Raw genomic sequence first — 16,107 nt, 5'->3', positions numbered from 1 at the left:
AAAATCATAAAAATTATGATAAATTATAATAAACTATCATTCAAAATATTGTATGCATAAGGGCCCCCTTTAATCAAGCTGTGTAAGGGATTTTGATCAGAAACTGCTGCGGTAAAAGCTCCAACGTTCACAGAATTCCTATGAACATCAGAGGTTTTACCGCAGTTGCTGGTGATAAAAAAAAAATCCTAATGTGGCTTGATAAAAAGAAGGCCAAAGATAGGTAGCACATGCAATAAAAAAAATACAGAAATATGAAAAGGCATTATACTACAAAGAAATGTGTAGTTCAAAACTTAAACTTCTGCAGTTTAAATGAAAAAGTGACAACCTATGGACTTAACAAAATTGAGTGGTTCAGTTATTGAACGATCTAGGAATATTGCTCAGTTTACATCATTATACGCTATTTAAAAGCACTGAGAGGAAAATTCTATAAGTTGGCGCATAATGTTAGGCACCTAACTTCGGACCCCTTTTAACAAGTTGCAATAGAGGTTTTTTAGCACAAACCAGTGCAGTAAATGCTCCAACACTCCTCGAATTCCTATGAGCATCAGAGCACTTACCTCGCCGACCCGTGCTAAAAACCTCTAGCGCAGCTTCTTAAAAGGGGGTGGGGGGGGGCTAATTAGTAAATTGGCTTCATTTATGAGCTTTCACAAGCTCATATATGGAAAAAAATTTAATTGGGCGATAGGCACCTATTTTCTTAAGCACGATTCAACAAAAGATAGGTGCATATTGCATGGCGCCTAATGGCTCCTAACTCCAAAGTAGGCATGTTTTACTTTTTAGAATCTTGCCAGGTACTTGTGACCTGAATTGACCACTGTTAGAAACAGAATATTGGGCTTGATGGACCTTTGGTCTGTCTCAGTAAGGCTTGGGGCACAGGGAAACTGCTGAACTTTTCCTGCCTTCTTCCTTTACTCCTCTTTCCATTCCATGACAAGGATTCCTTGTCATAACACTTATATTCCAGAGCAGGGGTTGGCAACCTGCGGCTCTTCTTGCATGTGGTTGCAGCGCTCCAGGCCCTGACCCTTTAATCTCCCTCCCAACCCCACAATCCCCCCCCTCCACCGGGGCTACCTAAGTATCTGGTGGTCCAGCAGGGGTCTTTGTGGGAGAAGTGCGGCCCTCTTGCTCCTAACTCTTCACAGCTGCCTTCTAAAATAGCTGCCACGGCTTTTCCTGTAGTATCACAAGCTGCCGCAAGAGGCTGCGGCAAACATTTTAGAAGGCAGCCGCGAGGAGGCAGGAGCGAGAAGGCTGCGCTCATGCCACAAAGACTCCCGCTGGACTACCAGGTACCTCAGAAGGCCAGAGGGGAGGAGGATGGAATTGGGGCCTGGAGAGGGAAGAGAACCTTGGCTATGGATGTGAGTGACATAGCCAGTTTGATCTCTTCCAGAATTGATTTGTTAGCTCTTCTGGTGGTCCACAACAAACATAAAATCCTTCTCCAGCACCAAAGCTCAAATGAGTCAATCTTCTTTCTGTCTTGTTTCCATAGTTCTTGCTCAGTGCATGATTGTAATCTCCATTGTATTATTTTCAGCAATATTTTGCTGGCATGTGGAATTAATGTAATTGTTCTGTAGTTGCTACAGTCCTTAGCATCACTTTTTCCAGTATAGGTATGAACAGTGATCTTCTCCAATTGGTTGACCATGTTTTTTCCTTCCAAATCTGTTGACACAGTCAAGTGAGGGCCATGATAGCACCTTCTGAGCCTTTCAATTGGGATATGGTTGATACCAGGTGACTTGTTTTTCAATAAAGATTTAATTGCTGCTTTGACTTCTAAAATATCTGGTTCTTCTTTGGTGTCAGTTTCCAATTCAATTTCCGCAATGTTATTATCCTCATTGCCTATTTGTATAAATTTTCTGTATATTCTTTGCACCTCTTTTTTTTTTTTTTTTATAATTCTTTATTTTCATTTTATAGTATTGACATAATATTAGTCAAAACAAAGAAAGTAATACAACTCCAGTTCAAACTTTAAAATGAGACCATAATCAATAAAGAAAATATACATTAGAAATACAAAAACAAAGCAAAAATTTCCTTCTCATACATCATAAACATTAGACCCAAATATAAATTTTACTGGTTTGTATCATTAGACCTCAATCAAGAGGGGAGTAAGCTTTACAATGGCTGAAATCTTTATCAAATAATACAAAGAAAATAAAAGATGGTAGCGAGGGAGAACAAGAACCTTATTAATGAGCTGACTTGAAACAGAAATTCTCTCAAGAATATTAAATTTGCTCTTTAGCAGAAATAAATTTTGTCAGCTGCTGAGGTTCAAAGAAAATAAATCTATTCCCTTGATAGGTCATTACACATTTACAGGGGAATCTGAGTACAAACGTCGCACCTAACTGCAGAACCCTTGGTCTCAAAATGAGAAATTGTTTTCTTCTCTTTTGGGTCATTCGTGACACGTCTGGATACATTCTTAGTATTTTAGTCATGAATGGTACATCTTTAAACTTAAAAAACATTTTAAGCATCCATTCCCTGTCAGCATCAATAGCAAATTGTACAAGTAGCGTAGCAGTTGCCGGTATCTCTTCACCTGACCTCTCAAGAAAATTTGTCAAATCCAAACTATCAGCATCCAAATTCTGCTGGTTTGGTTTTTGAACAGATACTCTGATAGGTAAATAATATATTTTAGTGAGAGGCGGATAGGAGGTTTCGGGAACTTTCAAAACTTCTTTCAAATACTTTTTAAATGTATCCTGCGCTGAGATAAGTGGTAATTTTGGAAAGTTAATAATCCGAAGATTACTTCTTCTAGTCATATTTTCCAACATTTCCACCTTAAAATTAAGGTTTCCACTATCTCTTACCCAGACCAAAGCCTGGGACTCCACTGTTTTTATTCTAGTTTCATGTCCATCCACTTTATTTTCAACGCTGGATATCCTATTTTTCATTTCCAAATTTTCAGACACAACAGAGGTATAGCGTGTGGTAAGTTGCTGCATTTGGGTTCCCAAAGAGATTTGCAAACTAGATATTGCTTCCCAAATTGTCTCCATGTTGAAAACCTTGGGTCTCTGCATTGGTATCAGTTCAACACCCAGATTCTCTGATGAAAAAGTACCTGGAACTTCAGCAGGTGATGAAGTCAGTGTCAGGAAATCCTGAGGCAATTTCTGTTCCAACTCCTCCGAATGCTCTGATAGTCGATTTGGCTTCACCACTCCTCCTGCTGGGCTGACTCCCGATCTCAGCAGGTCTGGCTTATAGCTGGTATTTTTAATTTTTTTTTTATTTTTTTTTTACTATTGTTAAGCTGTACCTGCAGTACACTGCCTTCAATGAGTACCTTTATAAAAGCAGTTAATAAATTCCAACTTTCCTATGTTGCTCTATATTTGCTGGAATTATTTCCATTTTTATTCATTTATTTTTATGCTTAATTTTAAATTTTATTAAGTAAACTGCTCTGAATGTATAACTCAAGGGCAGTATATTAAGATTTAATAAACCTGGTCAAATAATTAAAGAGCATACCCATCCACTCACTCAACTAGTAGCTACTAATAACCCCCTCATCTTTCAAATGCTTCTCCATTCCATTCTACTTTTTTTGCATTACAGTAAGGGTCATGTTTTTTCCCTTTTCATTAGATTTCTTTACACATCCAGGGAGGGTGGGTGGAGGAAGGGAAATGTACGTTGAAGAGTTAAATTAATTAATTATAATATTGAAATCACATCAAATGTATTATTATATTAATAATTAAAATGAGGATGGGAGTAAATGATTGTTTAATGTAATAATTGAATAGTTATTAGTGCGTTTTAAACAGTATTTATGATTTACCAATTGTATTGCACTATCAAAGTTTGAAAATCAATAAAGATTTAAACAAAAAAACACACAAAAAAGCTTCTCTATTCCCTCACTCCTGTCACCTATAACCTACCATCTTCACACTCCCTCTCCTACCATTATAACCCTCTCACATCAACTCAATCAACCCCCTACCACTCATAACCCCTACAGCTACTCACTCACTCTGCCACCATCGCTACTCTCATCTTTCCTCTCTGTCTAGTTACCCAGTCTCTCCGTCAGTGTTAACTGCTCCAACCCTTCCAACCTCACATACTGTTAGCGAAGCATTCCATTGTGTAGTGCTTAGAGCATGCACTTTTCAATGTGTTACTTTTGTTGGAATAAAATCATTGCACCTATTATTTTAATAACACCTTCATTTTGAAAGATTCCTCAGGTTGAATAAAATTCACATTTACCAATGTGATTCTCACTCCAGGTCCCACTCCTTCTCTCAGCCCGGGACCACGCTCTCTTCTCGCCAAGCTGAAATACTCTACATAGGCTTTGCTGTAAGCAGGGTCTCTTCACATTTACCTACAGAGATGATTATCTACATACAGTAGTCCAGTTTCTGTCCTTTCCTAGTGACAAACCCTCAGGGATAGGGCCCTGTTCTTTTCACTTGGTGATCCATGCTATCTTCCTGCCAAGCTGGAACACGCCACAGTCTACTCTGCTAAAAAAACCCTCTCTGACTCTTACCCATAGCTGTCGGCATATCCAAGAGTCTCCCTCAGTATTTGGGCTCTGGCGGGAGATCAGGATAACCAAAAGTACCGTTTTTACTCCTCACCTCCCTTTTATATTCCTCCTCCCTCCCATTCAGGTTAGAGTCCTCCAACTCCTCCCACTGAAGTCAATCTGCACACCCACAGTGACTCCCTGAAGAATCTTCTACCTCCTGCTCCACAGCAGAGGCATTCTTCAGAGGAGGTGGGTGGGGGGTGGGTCATATTATTAAAAGAGGTGATATTAATTGTTCTTGAGCCACAAACTAAACTCTGAAATACACTCTGACTTTAAAGAACTGTTCACTTTGCAAATCACAAGTACGATAGATTTATTACAGCTTGTGAGCAAATTGACCATGGTAGCTAAAATGTTGATATATCTGTTTTTTAAAGGTTAACTTAAAGAAAAGTGCATTACATTAGTTGAACCTTTAATTAACAAAATAATGCATTAGTGTGTTGAAGTCTCTAATGGAAAAGGCAGCAAACTTAAGATGGAAGTCAATAATATAACAAAGAATGCATTTAAAAAGTGCTTAAATTGAGAAAGGACAAATGAAGGAAAAATAATAAGGACCAAACAAGTGAAAAAAATTGATTGAGGAAGAAAGTAAGGAGCTGTTTCCATAGCAATATGCTAATACTTTCCAAATATAAAGTATAGTTTATTATGTGACTGGCTTTCAATCAGTACATTTTAGATACAGGTGATATAGATGTAGAGGGTAATTTGATGCGATGAGTGTGTTGTAGCATTTGTGTGTCAGCATTAAGTAAGCTATTGGAAGCCTATTTTATTAAGGCATAAAAGTACCTACATTGCTTTTATAAAATATGTTTTATCAAGGCTCCCGTTTTGGATTTCTTTCCTGTTATTTAAAAAAAAAGTCTTATAATAATAATAATAATAATAATAATTTTATTCTTATATACCGCCATACCCAGCGAGTTCTAGGCGGTTTACATTAAATTAGATTAGGATCCGCATAGACTTGTAGATTTACAACAAATTTATAGGATTTACAACAACTGTAGCCAAAACTTGGCAGATGAAAAGGGAAATTTACAACAAGTTTAGCCAACTTCGTAGATGAAGAGGGCAGAATTACAACAAATTAATCGGATTTACAACAGATTTGGTCAGACTTGAAGGAAGTGGGAAGGAGAAGCAGGGGGAGATAGGAGCTATCGTGAAGGAGAAGAGTCGGGTAGGGGGCCTTGAGATTATCTGAAGGGTCAGTTAAGGGTTTTGTTTGCTGAAAAGGTGGGTTTTGAGTGATTTTCTGAAGTCGAGGTAGGTGGGGGCCTCGAGTATCATTTGGGCTAGCCATGGGTTCATCTTGGCTGCTTGGAAGGCGAGGGTTTTATCAAGGAATCTTTTGAGTTGACAAAGCTTTGGCGAAGGGTATGCGAACAGCTGAATTCTGCGGGATTTCTTGTTGGTGCAGTGAAGATTTAAGTGGGGAGTGATGTATCTTGGCGAAAGACCATTTATCGATTTGTAGCATATGCATGCGAATTTGAAAAGAACTCTGGATTCGAATTGCAGCCAGTGAAGTTGGTTGTAGTATGGGGAGATGTGTTCCCATTTCTTCAGGCCATAGATGAGGCGAATGAGGGTAATTTCATAATAGGGTGACTAGACTAAGACATAGATACATGTGTTGTCCCTGGTTTATCAAGGTATAATAATGTACAAAAATTCAGAGTGCACTATAAATTATAACATGTTGTTCATGTTATTGCAGAGGCATCAAAATAGGCTTGATATTGCCAATAAATCATTGGTGGCTTAATCTCAGCTCCTCATCATCTGCTATATATTAATGTCACCGTTGTGTATTATATGCAGTCCAAGTAATCCATACAAAATACATAGGTACAAAATAAATTGCCTCAATTTTGTCTACACTGCACTTCTGAGAATGCTCCTGTACAGATCACATAAAAGAAGACGCACACTTTTCACATGTATGTGATTACTCAATTTTAAAAATACCCTTTTTCACGTGTAAATCAGGTTTTACACATGGAAAAGAGCTTTATGACATTAGCACCACAAAATCAGTTGCATGTATTCTGGATTTTACATGTTGTACATTTGGACACAACTATCAAAAAGAGGCAAGTGAGATTTCTAAACCACCAAAACAGTTACATTTATTATAGTCAAGTCCAAAGGTTAAAATGTCCAGTAAAATCTAGATATAGTCACTTGATTAGGAGACAAAACTTTCTGATGAAGTCCCGACTAGGATCCCAGTTTCGGCTGTGCCTTCGTCAGGGGACTGGATAATGTAAAATCGAAAGCTCAAACAGCATGTCAGTGTTGTATTGACACAGACATGCTGACATGCTGTTTGAGCTTTCGAATTTACATTATCCAGTCCCCTGACGAAGGCACATTTGAACACAGCATACCAATTTGCAAACGCCATACAAATACAAAAATACATTCTTGTCTACAAAATTTAAGGTGTTTTGTTTTCTTATGGCTAAAGTAAAGGCAGTGGTCCCTTGGTTTGTAATAAGGTGGTATTATTAACTGCATTAAATATTTGGTATAATAAACATTGGCTGCATCTTGTACATATCAGGCTGGATTAAAAAACGCATTTCAATCATGCATCAGCAGCAGTTTCGTAATCATTCTGATGCGAAAGGCAGGTGCTGGAAAAGTAGATTGGGTTTTCTGGGCCTACATTTCTGGCACCTATCTTCGCATGAATCGTGCCTACATAGGCATTTTGGGCACCTAACACAAATTCTGGCATTGGCCAAACCAACTTTAGCATTCGGCGGCCTAAAACTCCTACATAGGCATGATTCTGGTGCAGATTTTCTAGGTGCTGGTATGTGACTCAAATCTCAGTTAAAAATCCAGTTTGGATGGTATTTTTAACAGAGGTATATAAGGTACCTACCGGCGCCTAGAAAATTGGCTAGATTCAAGAATCCCGGCCTAAATGCATAGTGGCAGTTATGGTCATTGCACCATACTTACATTCAGCTTTGCTGACTATCCAAATAATGGCACTGAATATACATATTACCCTCTGAATAGGGTTGCCAGATTTTCACTTTAAAAAAAAGAAGAGGACACCTGGCCCTGCCCTGTTCCATCCCCAGCCCTGCCCAGCTCTGCCACGTTCTGTCCCTAGCCCTGCCCCCAGCTGAACCGCCTGTCTCCTTTCCCAAGGTCTGGAGGGTCTCTGCGCATGTGCAGATGTTTACACGATGACTTCATTGGCTCCCTATCCATTTCCGCATACAGTTTAAACTCCTCTTACTGATCTACAAGTGTATTCGCTTCACGGCTTTTAGTATCTCTCCCCACACTCCCCCACACCCCAGGAACTCTGCTCATAGGATAAATCTCTCTTATCTGGACCCTTCTCTACAGCCAACTCCAGACTCCATCCCTTCTACTTTGCTGAGCCATATGCCTGGAACAAACTGCCCAACTAAGTATTCAAATCCAGACTCAAAGCCCACTTTTTTGAAGATGCTTTTAATTCCAAACTCCAACCCATATTCTAAGCATCAATATCTGTCTTATCATTCTCTCTGTAATTATCCCACCTGAGCACAGTGTATTGATGCACCTTCTTGTCCAGTTTGCCTGTCTTGACTAGATGGTAAACTCTTTTGAGCAGTGACTGTCTCTCCTGTGTTTTGATATACAGTGCTGCATGTGTCTAGTAGCATTATAAAAATGATTAGTAGTAATAAATAATATGATTTTGCTGTAGTATTCTGCAGCAGCTAAAGCCTGTTATCGAGTTTCAAATGTAGACCGGCACACAGAAAAATTACAATAATCAATGTGAGATATTATTATTGCTTGAACTAGAACATGAAAGTGTTCAGGAAAAAATATATCTAATTGCTCTTAGCTGATTCAATTTAAAAAAATAAAATGATGGTAGATAAAGACCATATAGCCTATCCAGTCAGCCCATTCATTCCTTTCCTCTCTCTTAGAAATTATATGTGCTTGTCCCATATTTTCTTTAATTTGGGAACAGTCCTTATCCCTACCACCTCTACCAGGAGGCCATTCCATGCATCCGCCATCCTTTACATAAAGAAGTACCGTATTTTTTGCTCCATAAGGCGCATCTGACCATATGACGCACACTAGATTTAGAGAAGGAAAACAAGAAAAAAACCATTCTGAACCCAGGCTATGCACCCAGCCCCCTTCACTCCATGCCAGACTCTACACCCAATCCCACACTCTCTGCTAGGCTTTGCACCCTGTCTCCCCTCCCTGCCAGGCTCTGCACCCAACCCTACATTCCTTGCCAAGCTCTGCACCCTGACCCCTCCCTGCCAGGCTCTGTACCCTGTCCCCCCTCTGGTGGTCTAGTGGTAGGCCGGGACAGGGCAAAAGGCAGGCAGGGACAGGGCACAAGGCAGGACCCCCCGTACCTGTTTTTAATCCTGGCAAAAAAGAGAAGCAGCAACCCAAACAGCACTCCCACCAACATGGGTCACCTGCCTGCCCAGCCCATTGCTGAACCTCAACCCTGCCTCCAATTAAGCTAGGCCCCCTGGAGGAGGCACCAACCCCGACAGTAGGTGTGAGGGCACCCACACTAAGATCCCATGAAAGCCATGTGCTGTACCTCTACAGCACCAGCAGTCAGGAAATGGCAGGAGCCATTCCCCACGAGCCGGACTGTGTCCAACATTCTCCACCCAACCACTGATTCCAGGGACTCCCCCCTCAAACTTCAGCTCCCCGCCATCGCTCGACGCGCATCTCTGAATGCTGACCCAGGAGCCATCATCTACCAGGCTGCCGATCCACCCTTTTGCATTCCCCACCGGCTGCTAACACACCCGCCCAACACACCAGTAGCAGAGTCTGGCCTGCACGCAACACCTGTCTGATCCACCCCAGACTGCAGTTACCACAGAGGCACGGTGAGCCACACTTCTGGCAGCCGCCCCCATGCTGACCAGCACCCGAACCCACACGCAGCATAAAACACAGGCCAAAAACTTGCAGAAGCAAGCTGATACATAGAGCCAGAGCCAAAGTCGAAAGCCACCTCCAAGGATCAGGAACAGGCCTGCGGGATTTAAAACAGGTATTGGGATTTTTTTTGTGTGTGTGGTATTCACTACATAAGACACACCCTTATTTTCCCCACTTTTGGGGGAAAAAAAGTACATCTTATTGAGTGAAAAATACGGTATTTCCTTTGATTTCTCCTGAGGCTATCCCCTTTCATCTTCATCCTATGCATCTCATTAGAGTTTCTTTTCCATTTAAAACAGACTTGCCTCCTATGGATTTATGTAACAGAAGTATTTAAATGTCTATCATACCTTCCCTTTCCCACCTTTCTTCAGGTATGCATATTGAGATCTTTATGTCTGTCCCCGTACATTTTATGACAAAAACCAAAGATCACTTTAGTAGATGTCCTCTGGACCAATTCCATTTTGTTTAGACTTCTTTGAAGGTGCATACAATACTGTACTCTAGATGGGGCTCACTAGAGAAGCCCCAATACTGAAGCAACTCATTGTCTCTGTCAAGGAAAGGGTAATTTCCATTGGGTTTAGAAACCTCCAATCATTTTGAAAAGTTGGCTCCTATGCACAGAGGCACCATCATCTTCTTTTTCCTGCTGGTCATTCCTTACCATCTGCACCCAAGTATCCTTCTGGCTCTTATTATTGCTTTTCTACCTGTCTGGCCACCAACTATAAAGTCAGAAACATTTGCTACATTGATAGGAACTAGGTCCAGAGTCACTCCATTCTGTGTGGGTTCCATTACTGACTGCTGGAATAGTTCTCCCTGTAAAGGATCCAGGATCTTCTTACTTCTAGATGACTCTGCAACAGGGATGTCCTAATCAACTGAAATCACCTATTACTAGCATTTTACCTTCCACAGCTATATTGTCTTTAATTAAATACCTATCCTGAGCACCCCAAAGCCAGTCAGGTTTTAGGATATTCATAGTGACTATACATGACATAAATATGCATGTGTTAGGAAATATCCAAATGCAAAATTTCTCATTAATATCCATGATAGATATTTTGAAAACCTGGTCAGCTTTGAGGTACCTAGGATAAGTTTGCAAAAGTGTGCCTTATGTTAGCAAACCTTCATACAAAGCACACTTTATTTATTTATTTACCGGTATGTATTTATTTATTCACATGAAAGTTTATGTAAATTTTGTATTAATGAATCAATATGGTTTACCTTTCATGTATTCTTTGCTGTTAATTTGTAGTTCTCCCTATTTTTCTATTATTTCTAGTTGGTCAAATATTGTTATGTGAGTACTTACTCGTTTACTGTCTCCCCTCTTTTTAATTACAAATTGTAAAACGCTTAGAAGTTTTGATTTGCGTTTTATCAAAATTTTTAATAAACTTGAATTAATGCCCCAAAATTGTGTAAACAAGCATATGAAAAGGCTTTCCAGGTTCATTTTGGCTGAAAACTGTTGGGGAAGTTTGTAACCCATCTGCATATTCTTCCTAGCATCCTTCAGGTTGACTCCTAGGTCCACCCTGAACCACTTGGGTCTCTGCTTCTGCTACCCCATACTCCATCCAGTCACTTTCTAGAAAGTATGCACCATAAATCCAAATAAATATCAAGTTTCTGGCAGAAAAGTCCATAATCTGCTATTGAGACAGACATGGGGGAAGCCAATGCTTGCCCTGGGATTGGTAGCATTGAATATTGCTACTATTTAGGTTTTTGCCAAGTACTTGTGACCTGGATTGGCCACTGTGGAAACAGAATATTAGACTAGATGGACAACTGGTCTGACCCAGTATGGCTATTCTTATATTGTATCTAAAGATTTGCATTTTCCCTTCTCCTTCTATGTCCTTTGGCTCCACTATATTTTCTTTTCTTGATGCTAACTTTCCCTAAATGTATGCTGTATCTCAAACCACTAAATACCTCAAGATCCCACCGCCCATTCATTAAGTCACCTCACCAGCCTTTTTGTTGTCTATACCAGTGTTCCTCCACCTTTTGACACCTATGGACCGGCGGAAATAAAATAATTATTTTGTGGACCGGCACCGATCCACGGACTGGCGGTTGAAGAACACTGGGCTAAGTGGTGAGCCAGACCCCGCCCCCATAATAGTACTAATTGTAACACCATTTTTTCTATTCATTTTTCATATATACACATATATGTACACACACACAGATAACCCCATGCAAATATAGGACCAAAAACTGAAAGTACTAATATATACAAATGAAACCCTAAGATCCAAGATTCTGCATGCAATATAACCCCAGAGAAAAAGAAACAAATGCATTTCTTCCTGAATAGTGCAAAATACAGATAGCAGATGTAAATTCTCAAAAATGAATCACTAAATTCACAATTCAATCACTAAATTTAAAACTAAAATCATTCCCCCTACCTTTGTCTCCCTCCATGCTGTGCCTTACCTTCTGGCTTGCTCCTGCCTGGCCATTTTACGCTGCACCCAGTGTTATCTTTGGGCTGGCTCTCTCTTCCTCAGTGAAGCAGTGCACAAAGACACAGGCAGCAGCTCCTCGCTTGTCCCGCGCCTCATCTGGAAGCCTTCCCTCTGATATTGCGACAACAGAAAGAAGGCTTCCGGTTCAGGCGCAGGATGTGTCTAGGAGCTGCTGCCCACAGCTTTATGCACTGCGGCAGTGAGGAAGAAGGAGTCGGCCCGAAGATAACACCACATTGATCGCATCGCGGACCGGCAGCTGAAGAACACTGTCTCGGGCCTGATGCACATGCCGGCCCTGTGAACCGGCAGAAAATTTCTCCAGACCGCCACCGGTCCGCGGGCCAGCGGTTGACGAACACTGGTCTATACAATTCTCAACTCTTGAACTGTAAAGTACCATGAGTCTTACAGAAAATGGCAGAGCGTGGCTTTCCATTGCCATTTGACCCTTCCATTTTGGGCATCTGGAACGGGGAAACCAGATATGAAAAAGCACAGCCTGTGATACTAGGCTATGCTGTATTTAATGTGGCAATGATAATGCTTTTACATTCTGCATGTTAATCGTTCAGTATGTCAGGAAACAAAGGTCAAAGTAAACCCGGTGTTATAACCAGCAAGTAACTTCCATTATATATTCATACTGGTTTATACAGATACCCCCCTAAGTATCTGATTAAGCCTCAGCTCTACTGGCAGCCCATAAACCTGTGAATAGTAAAGATCTTCAAATTATTCACAAAAAAAGTAGTAAAATTTAATGAGAAATTTAGCAGATTTCTATTTTCCCCACTGACAGGCAGAAGCTCTACATTAGTGAAATAAATGATTATTCATCAGAACTAGAAGAGACACACTGGGAATAATGTGCAAGTGCAAACATAACAGACGACAGCAGAATAAAACCCACTATATGGGACTGTGCTAAATGGTGGGCACAGAAAAGCCAAAAAAAATCATACATTTCCAATAGCTGATGTCAATTCTAGATTAGCAGCTGGAATTCTGAGTGATGAGCTGAGTCCATTAAAAATCTAATAGAAATGTGAGAATGAATAACCTAAAACATAAAATATATTTAATATAAGGTTCACTCTGGAGATGAAATGGTAATACTATATGATCAGTGAAAGCAAAGGGGGAATACTGTGCTTCTATAACAGGGCACCTCCAGTTAGATGAGCCGATGCCATACACCAAGCATCAATTCTAATAGCATTTGTGCTGCAAGATGATGTTATACATATGATATTAGCATCGGTTGGCATTGGTGTGTCTAATGTTAGTTGCAATTAATGACGCCAAGTCAATGACAGGTGTAGCTACGTTGTCTATGTTAAACATAGAAACAATAAGACGTTACACAGGTGGCGACATACTCATGCCCCGCCCACATGTATACTCTTTGCACTTATGCACTACCTTATAAACAGCATATGCACTTATGTGTATAAGGTGCAGAAACCACATGCACCCAGTTGTAGAAATGCCTTTCAGGTTTGTTGGACCTTCAGAAAAAAGTCAATATTCAGCCATGAGATGAACATATGATTTTGAAACATTCATGCCTAGATACTTATGAATTATAGCAATATTTAGCTGGTGACACAGACTATACTAATAACAACCACGTTATCTAAGATGTTTCAAGTTGTATCTTCTATATGTTCGCCCCCTTTGGCTAACATACATTTAGTAGCTGATTATTACCATCTAGCAGTATAAGTTAGATATCTAAGAGGCTCCACCCCTTAAAATACCCCAATTTTGCCACCTTAAGTCAGATAATTTTAGCCAAATGATATTTACATCCAAAGTAACTGGATTCTTTTACAAAAGGATTTATGTGGTCAGTCTTGCCACCAATCCATATAAGGGGTCTTTTACTTAAAAAGGTTAATCTTTTGCACTTAATGAACCTTAACAGAAAAAATCAGCACTCGTTAGGCGCAAAGGCTATGTATAATTGTGTGTGTGGGGGGGGTGCCCAGCATGTCTTCTATAATTAAAGTATGGATATTTATATTAGCATGTGTAGAGCCTGATCACAATTATTATGCTATACTTAGGACCTGATTCTGGAAGTGGCACCTACTGTGGCAAGCACCTGCAAAACAAGCGCCTACTGTGTATCAATCACTGATAGGCGCCGTGTCCAGAATTATGCCTTTTTTTAAAAACATAGTCACCTTAAATGTAGGCCAGCATTTTAAAGGCCTACATTTAAAGTGCCAGTCTCATGCCTACAGAGGCGCATAGAGATACCTACAAATGCCTAAGGCCACTTCTGGCACAAACCATGCCCATGTCAGTCTAAGGTGTCCCTATGAGCTTCTCTAGGCGTGAGACAGGCACCTAAGAACGATGTCTGCATTTAAAAAAACAAACAAAATCATGCGTCCCGATTGGTTCGTTAGATGGCAGTAGGACGCCTACTGCTGCTAAACTTCGGGATGCTGTTTGGAGAATTTGGCCCTTAGGCCCGGATTCTATAAATGGCACAGGTATTGGTGGCCACCGATCACATGTCAATCACGCATTGGCGCCATTTATAGAATCGTGGCTGTTTTTAAAACAGGTGCCTTAAATGTAGGCCAGCATTTTACAGGCCAATATTTATGGTGCCAGTCTTGCGCCTAGGGTTGCCTAAGGACACTTTCGGAGTAAATCATTCCCACACCGGCCTCAGACATCCTTAGGTTTGCCTAGGTGCTTCCATAGGCATGAAAATGGCGCCATCAATGTAGGCGCAATTTGCTGCATCAATTTTTTTTTTTAAACATGCAACCCAATTGGTTAGTTAGATGGCAGTAGGATGCCTACCGCCGCCTAACTTCAGGCCGCCATTACTAGAATCCGGACCTAAGTGCCTCCTACTGAGGAGGTGCTATGTGAAACCACACTAACTGCACAAATGGAAGTTAGTGTGTGTTAATTGCCATGTGCTCAAAGCATTATATGTTCCACGTGCATTCTTTACCCTATGGCTGCCTAGAATCTGCCCCCACCCCAATATAATATATTGTCAGAGCCCAAATCAGCAAACGCAAACCATTGTGCCACTGCAGTAGTTGTTGGAATATTTCTGTGATATCAGTCAATGCAGCCTAAGAGGATCCCTCAGTGTTTTGGAGTTTTGATCCAAAAGATGCTTAGTCTAGCAACCAGAAATTCATCCCTGCAAAGCGGTTTAAAAAACAGAAATGCAAAACTCAAATTAAAATTGAAAATTAAAACTGAAAGCTTTTAATGACCAAAAGTAAATTTTATTCCCAAATTAAAATGTCTGTTCTTCTAGAAGGGTCTTGGACTACCTGTTATATGAATACGATATTCCTCCTTGAAGAAGCGTTTTAAATGAGGTAATCTTAGTTGTAGATGTGCAGTGGGCAAGCCAGGAAGATTTACATCCACATCGCCCATAAAATGTGGAAATTCCCAGTCCTGAGAGGAAAAAATGAAAAGAACAAAGCCATATAATTACAAAAAATGTTTTTCTTTTATCAAGAATTGCAAGAATTGTAAAAACTGAGGGGCTCATAACTAAAAAAAAAAGTCTAAAAAGTGGCCTGATCGTCCAAGTACCCATAATCAAAGCTGGTTTTAGACGTACCAAAAATCAGCTTAGGCCTTTCCCCTGCCCAACCCGGCCCATGTGCCTAAGGCCCCGCCCAGAGGAGGGACCTAAGCCTACTGGGCCTATTCCAGTTGGCCCAGGCGCCTCAGGCTCCACCTGTGGGCGGGGTTTGAGCCACCTGGGCCAATCAGGCCCTAAGGTCAGCCATTCAACAGATGGCTGGCCTGCTGGATGGACGGGCTTGGCACCCGTCCGTCCAATGATTTAAAGGTACGGGGGGATTGGGGATGAGTGGGATCGAGGGGTTGGGGTGCGTTGAGGGCAAGAGGGCCTGGGATCCTTCCTGCCCGTATTTTAGTGAGGGTGGGGGTAGTGGGTATTGCCAGGCCAGGAGGGCTTGAGCTCCCTCCTGGCCCGATTGGATTGGCCGG

The 16,107-nt window shown here is 40.8% G+C and overlaps 1 protein-coding gene across 7 annotated transcripts in view; it reads right to left on the bottom strand.

Moving 5' to 3' along the window:
• Positions 1–16,107, bottom strand: part of TMEM117 (transmembrane protein 117) — a 649,075-nt gene that overhangs the window by 254,399 nt on the left and 378,569 nt on the right. For 4 of the 7 annotated variants that reach the window (XM_033959428.1, XM_033959427.1, XM_033959431.1 and 1 more), the window contains exon 7: positions 15,414–15,543. The exons of 1 other annotated variant lie outside the window; for it this stretch is intronic. In XM_033959428.1, coding sequence (XP_033815319.1) covers positions 15,414–15,543 — 130 coding nt within the window. Of the gene's footprint in view, positions 1–12,877; positions 15,278–15,413; positions 15,544–16,107 lie in introns of those variants that run through there. 2 more of the 7 variants (XR_004540699.1, XM_033959432.1) reach the window with 2 other exon arrangements.

Source organism: Geotrypetes seraphini, chromosome 9 (genome assembly GCF_902459505.1).
Source record: "Geotrypetes seraphini chromosome 9, aGeoSer1.1, whole genome shotgun sequence".
Lineage (NCBI taxonomy): Eukaryota > Metazoa > Chordata > Amphibia > Gymnophiona > Dermophiidae > Geotrypetes > Geotrypetes seraphini.
The sequence above is the reverse complement of the archived record's forward strand: the minus strand, read 5'-3'. Positions and strand labels throughout refer to the sequence as shown.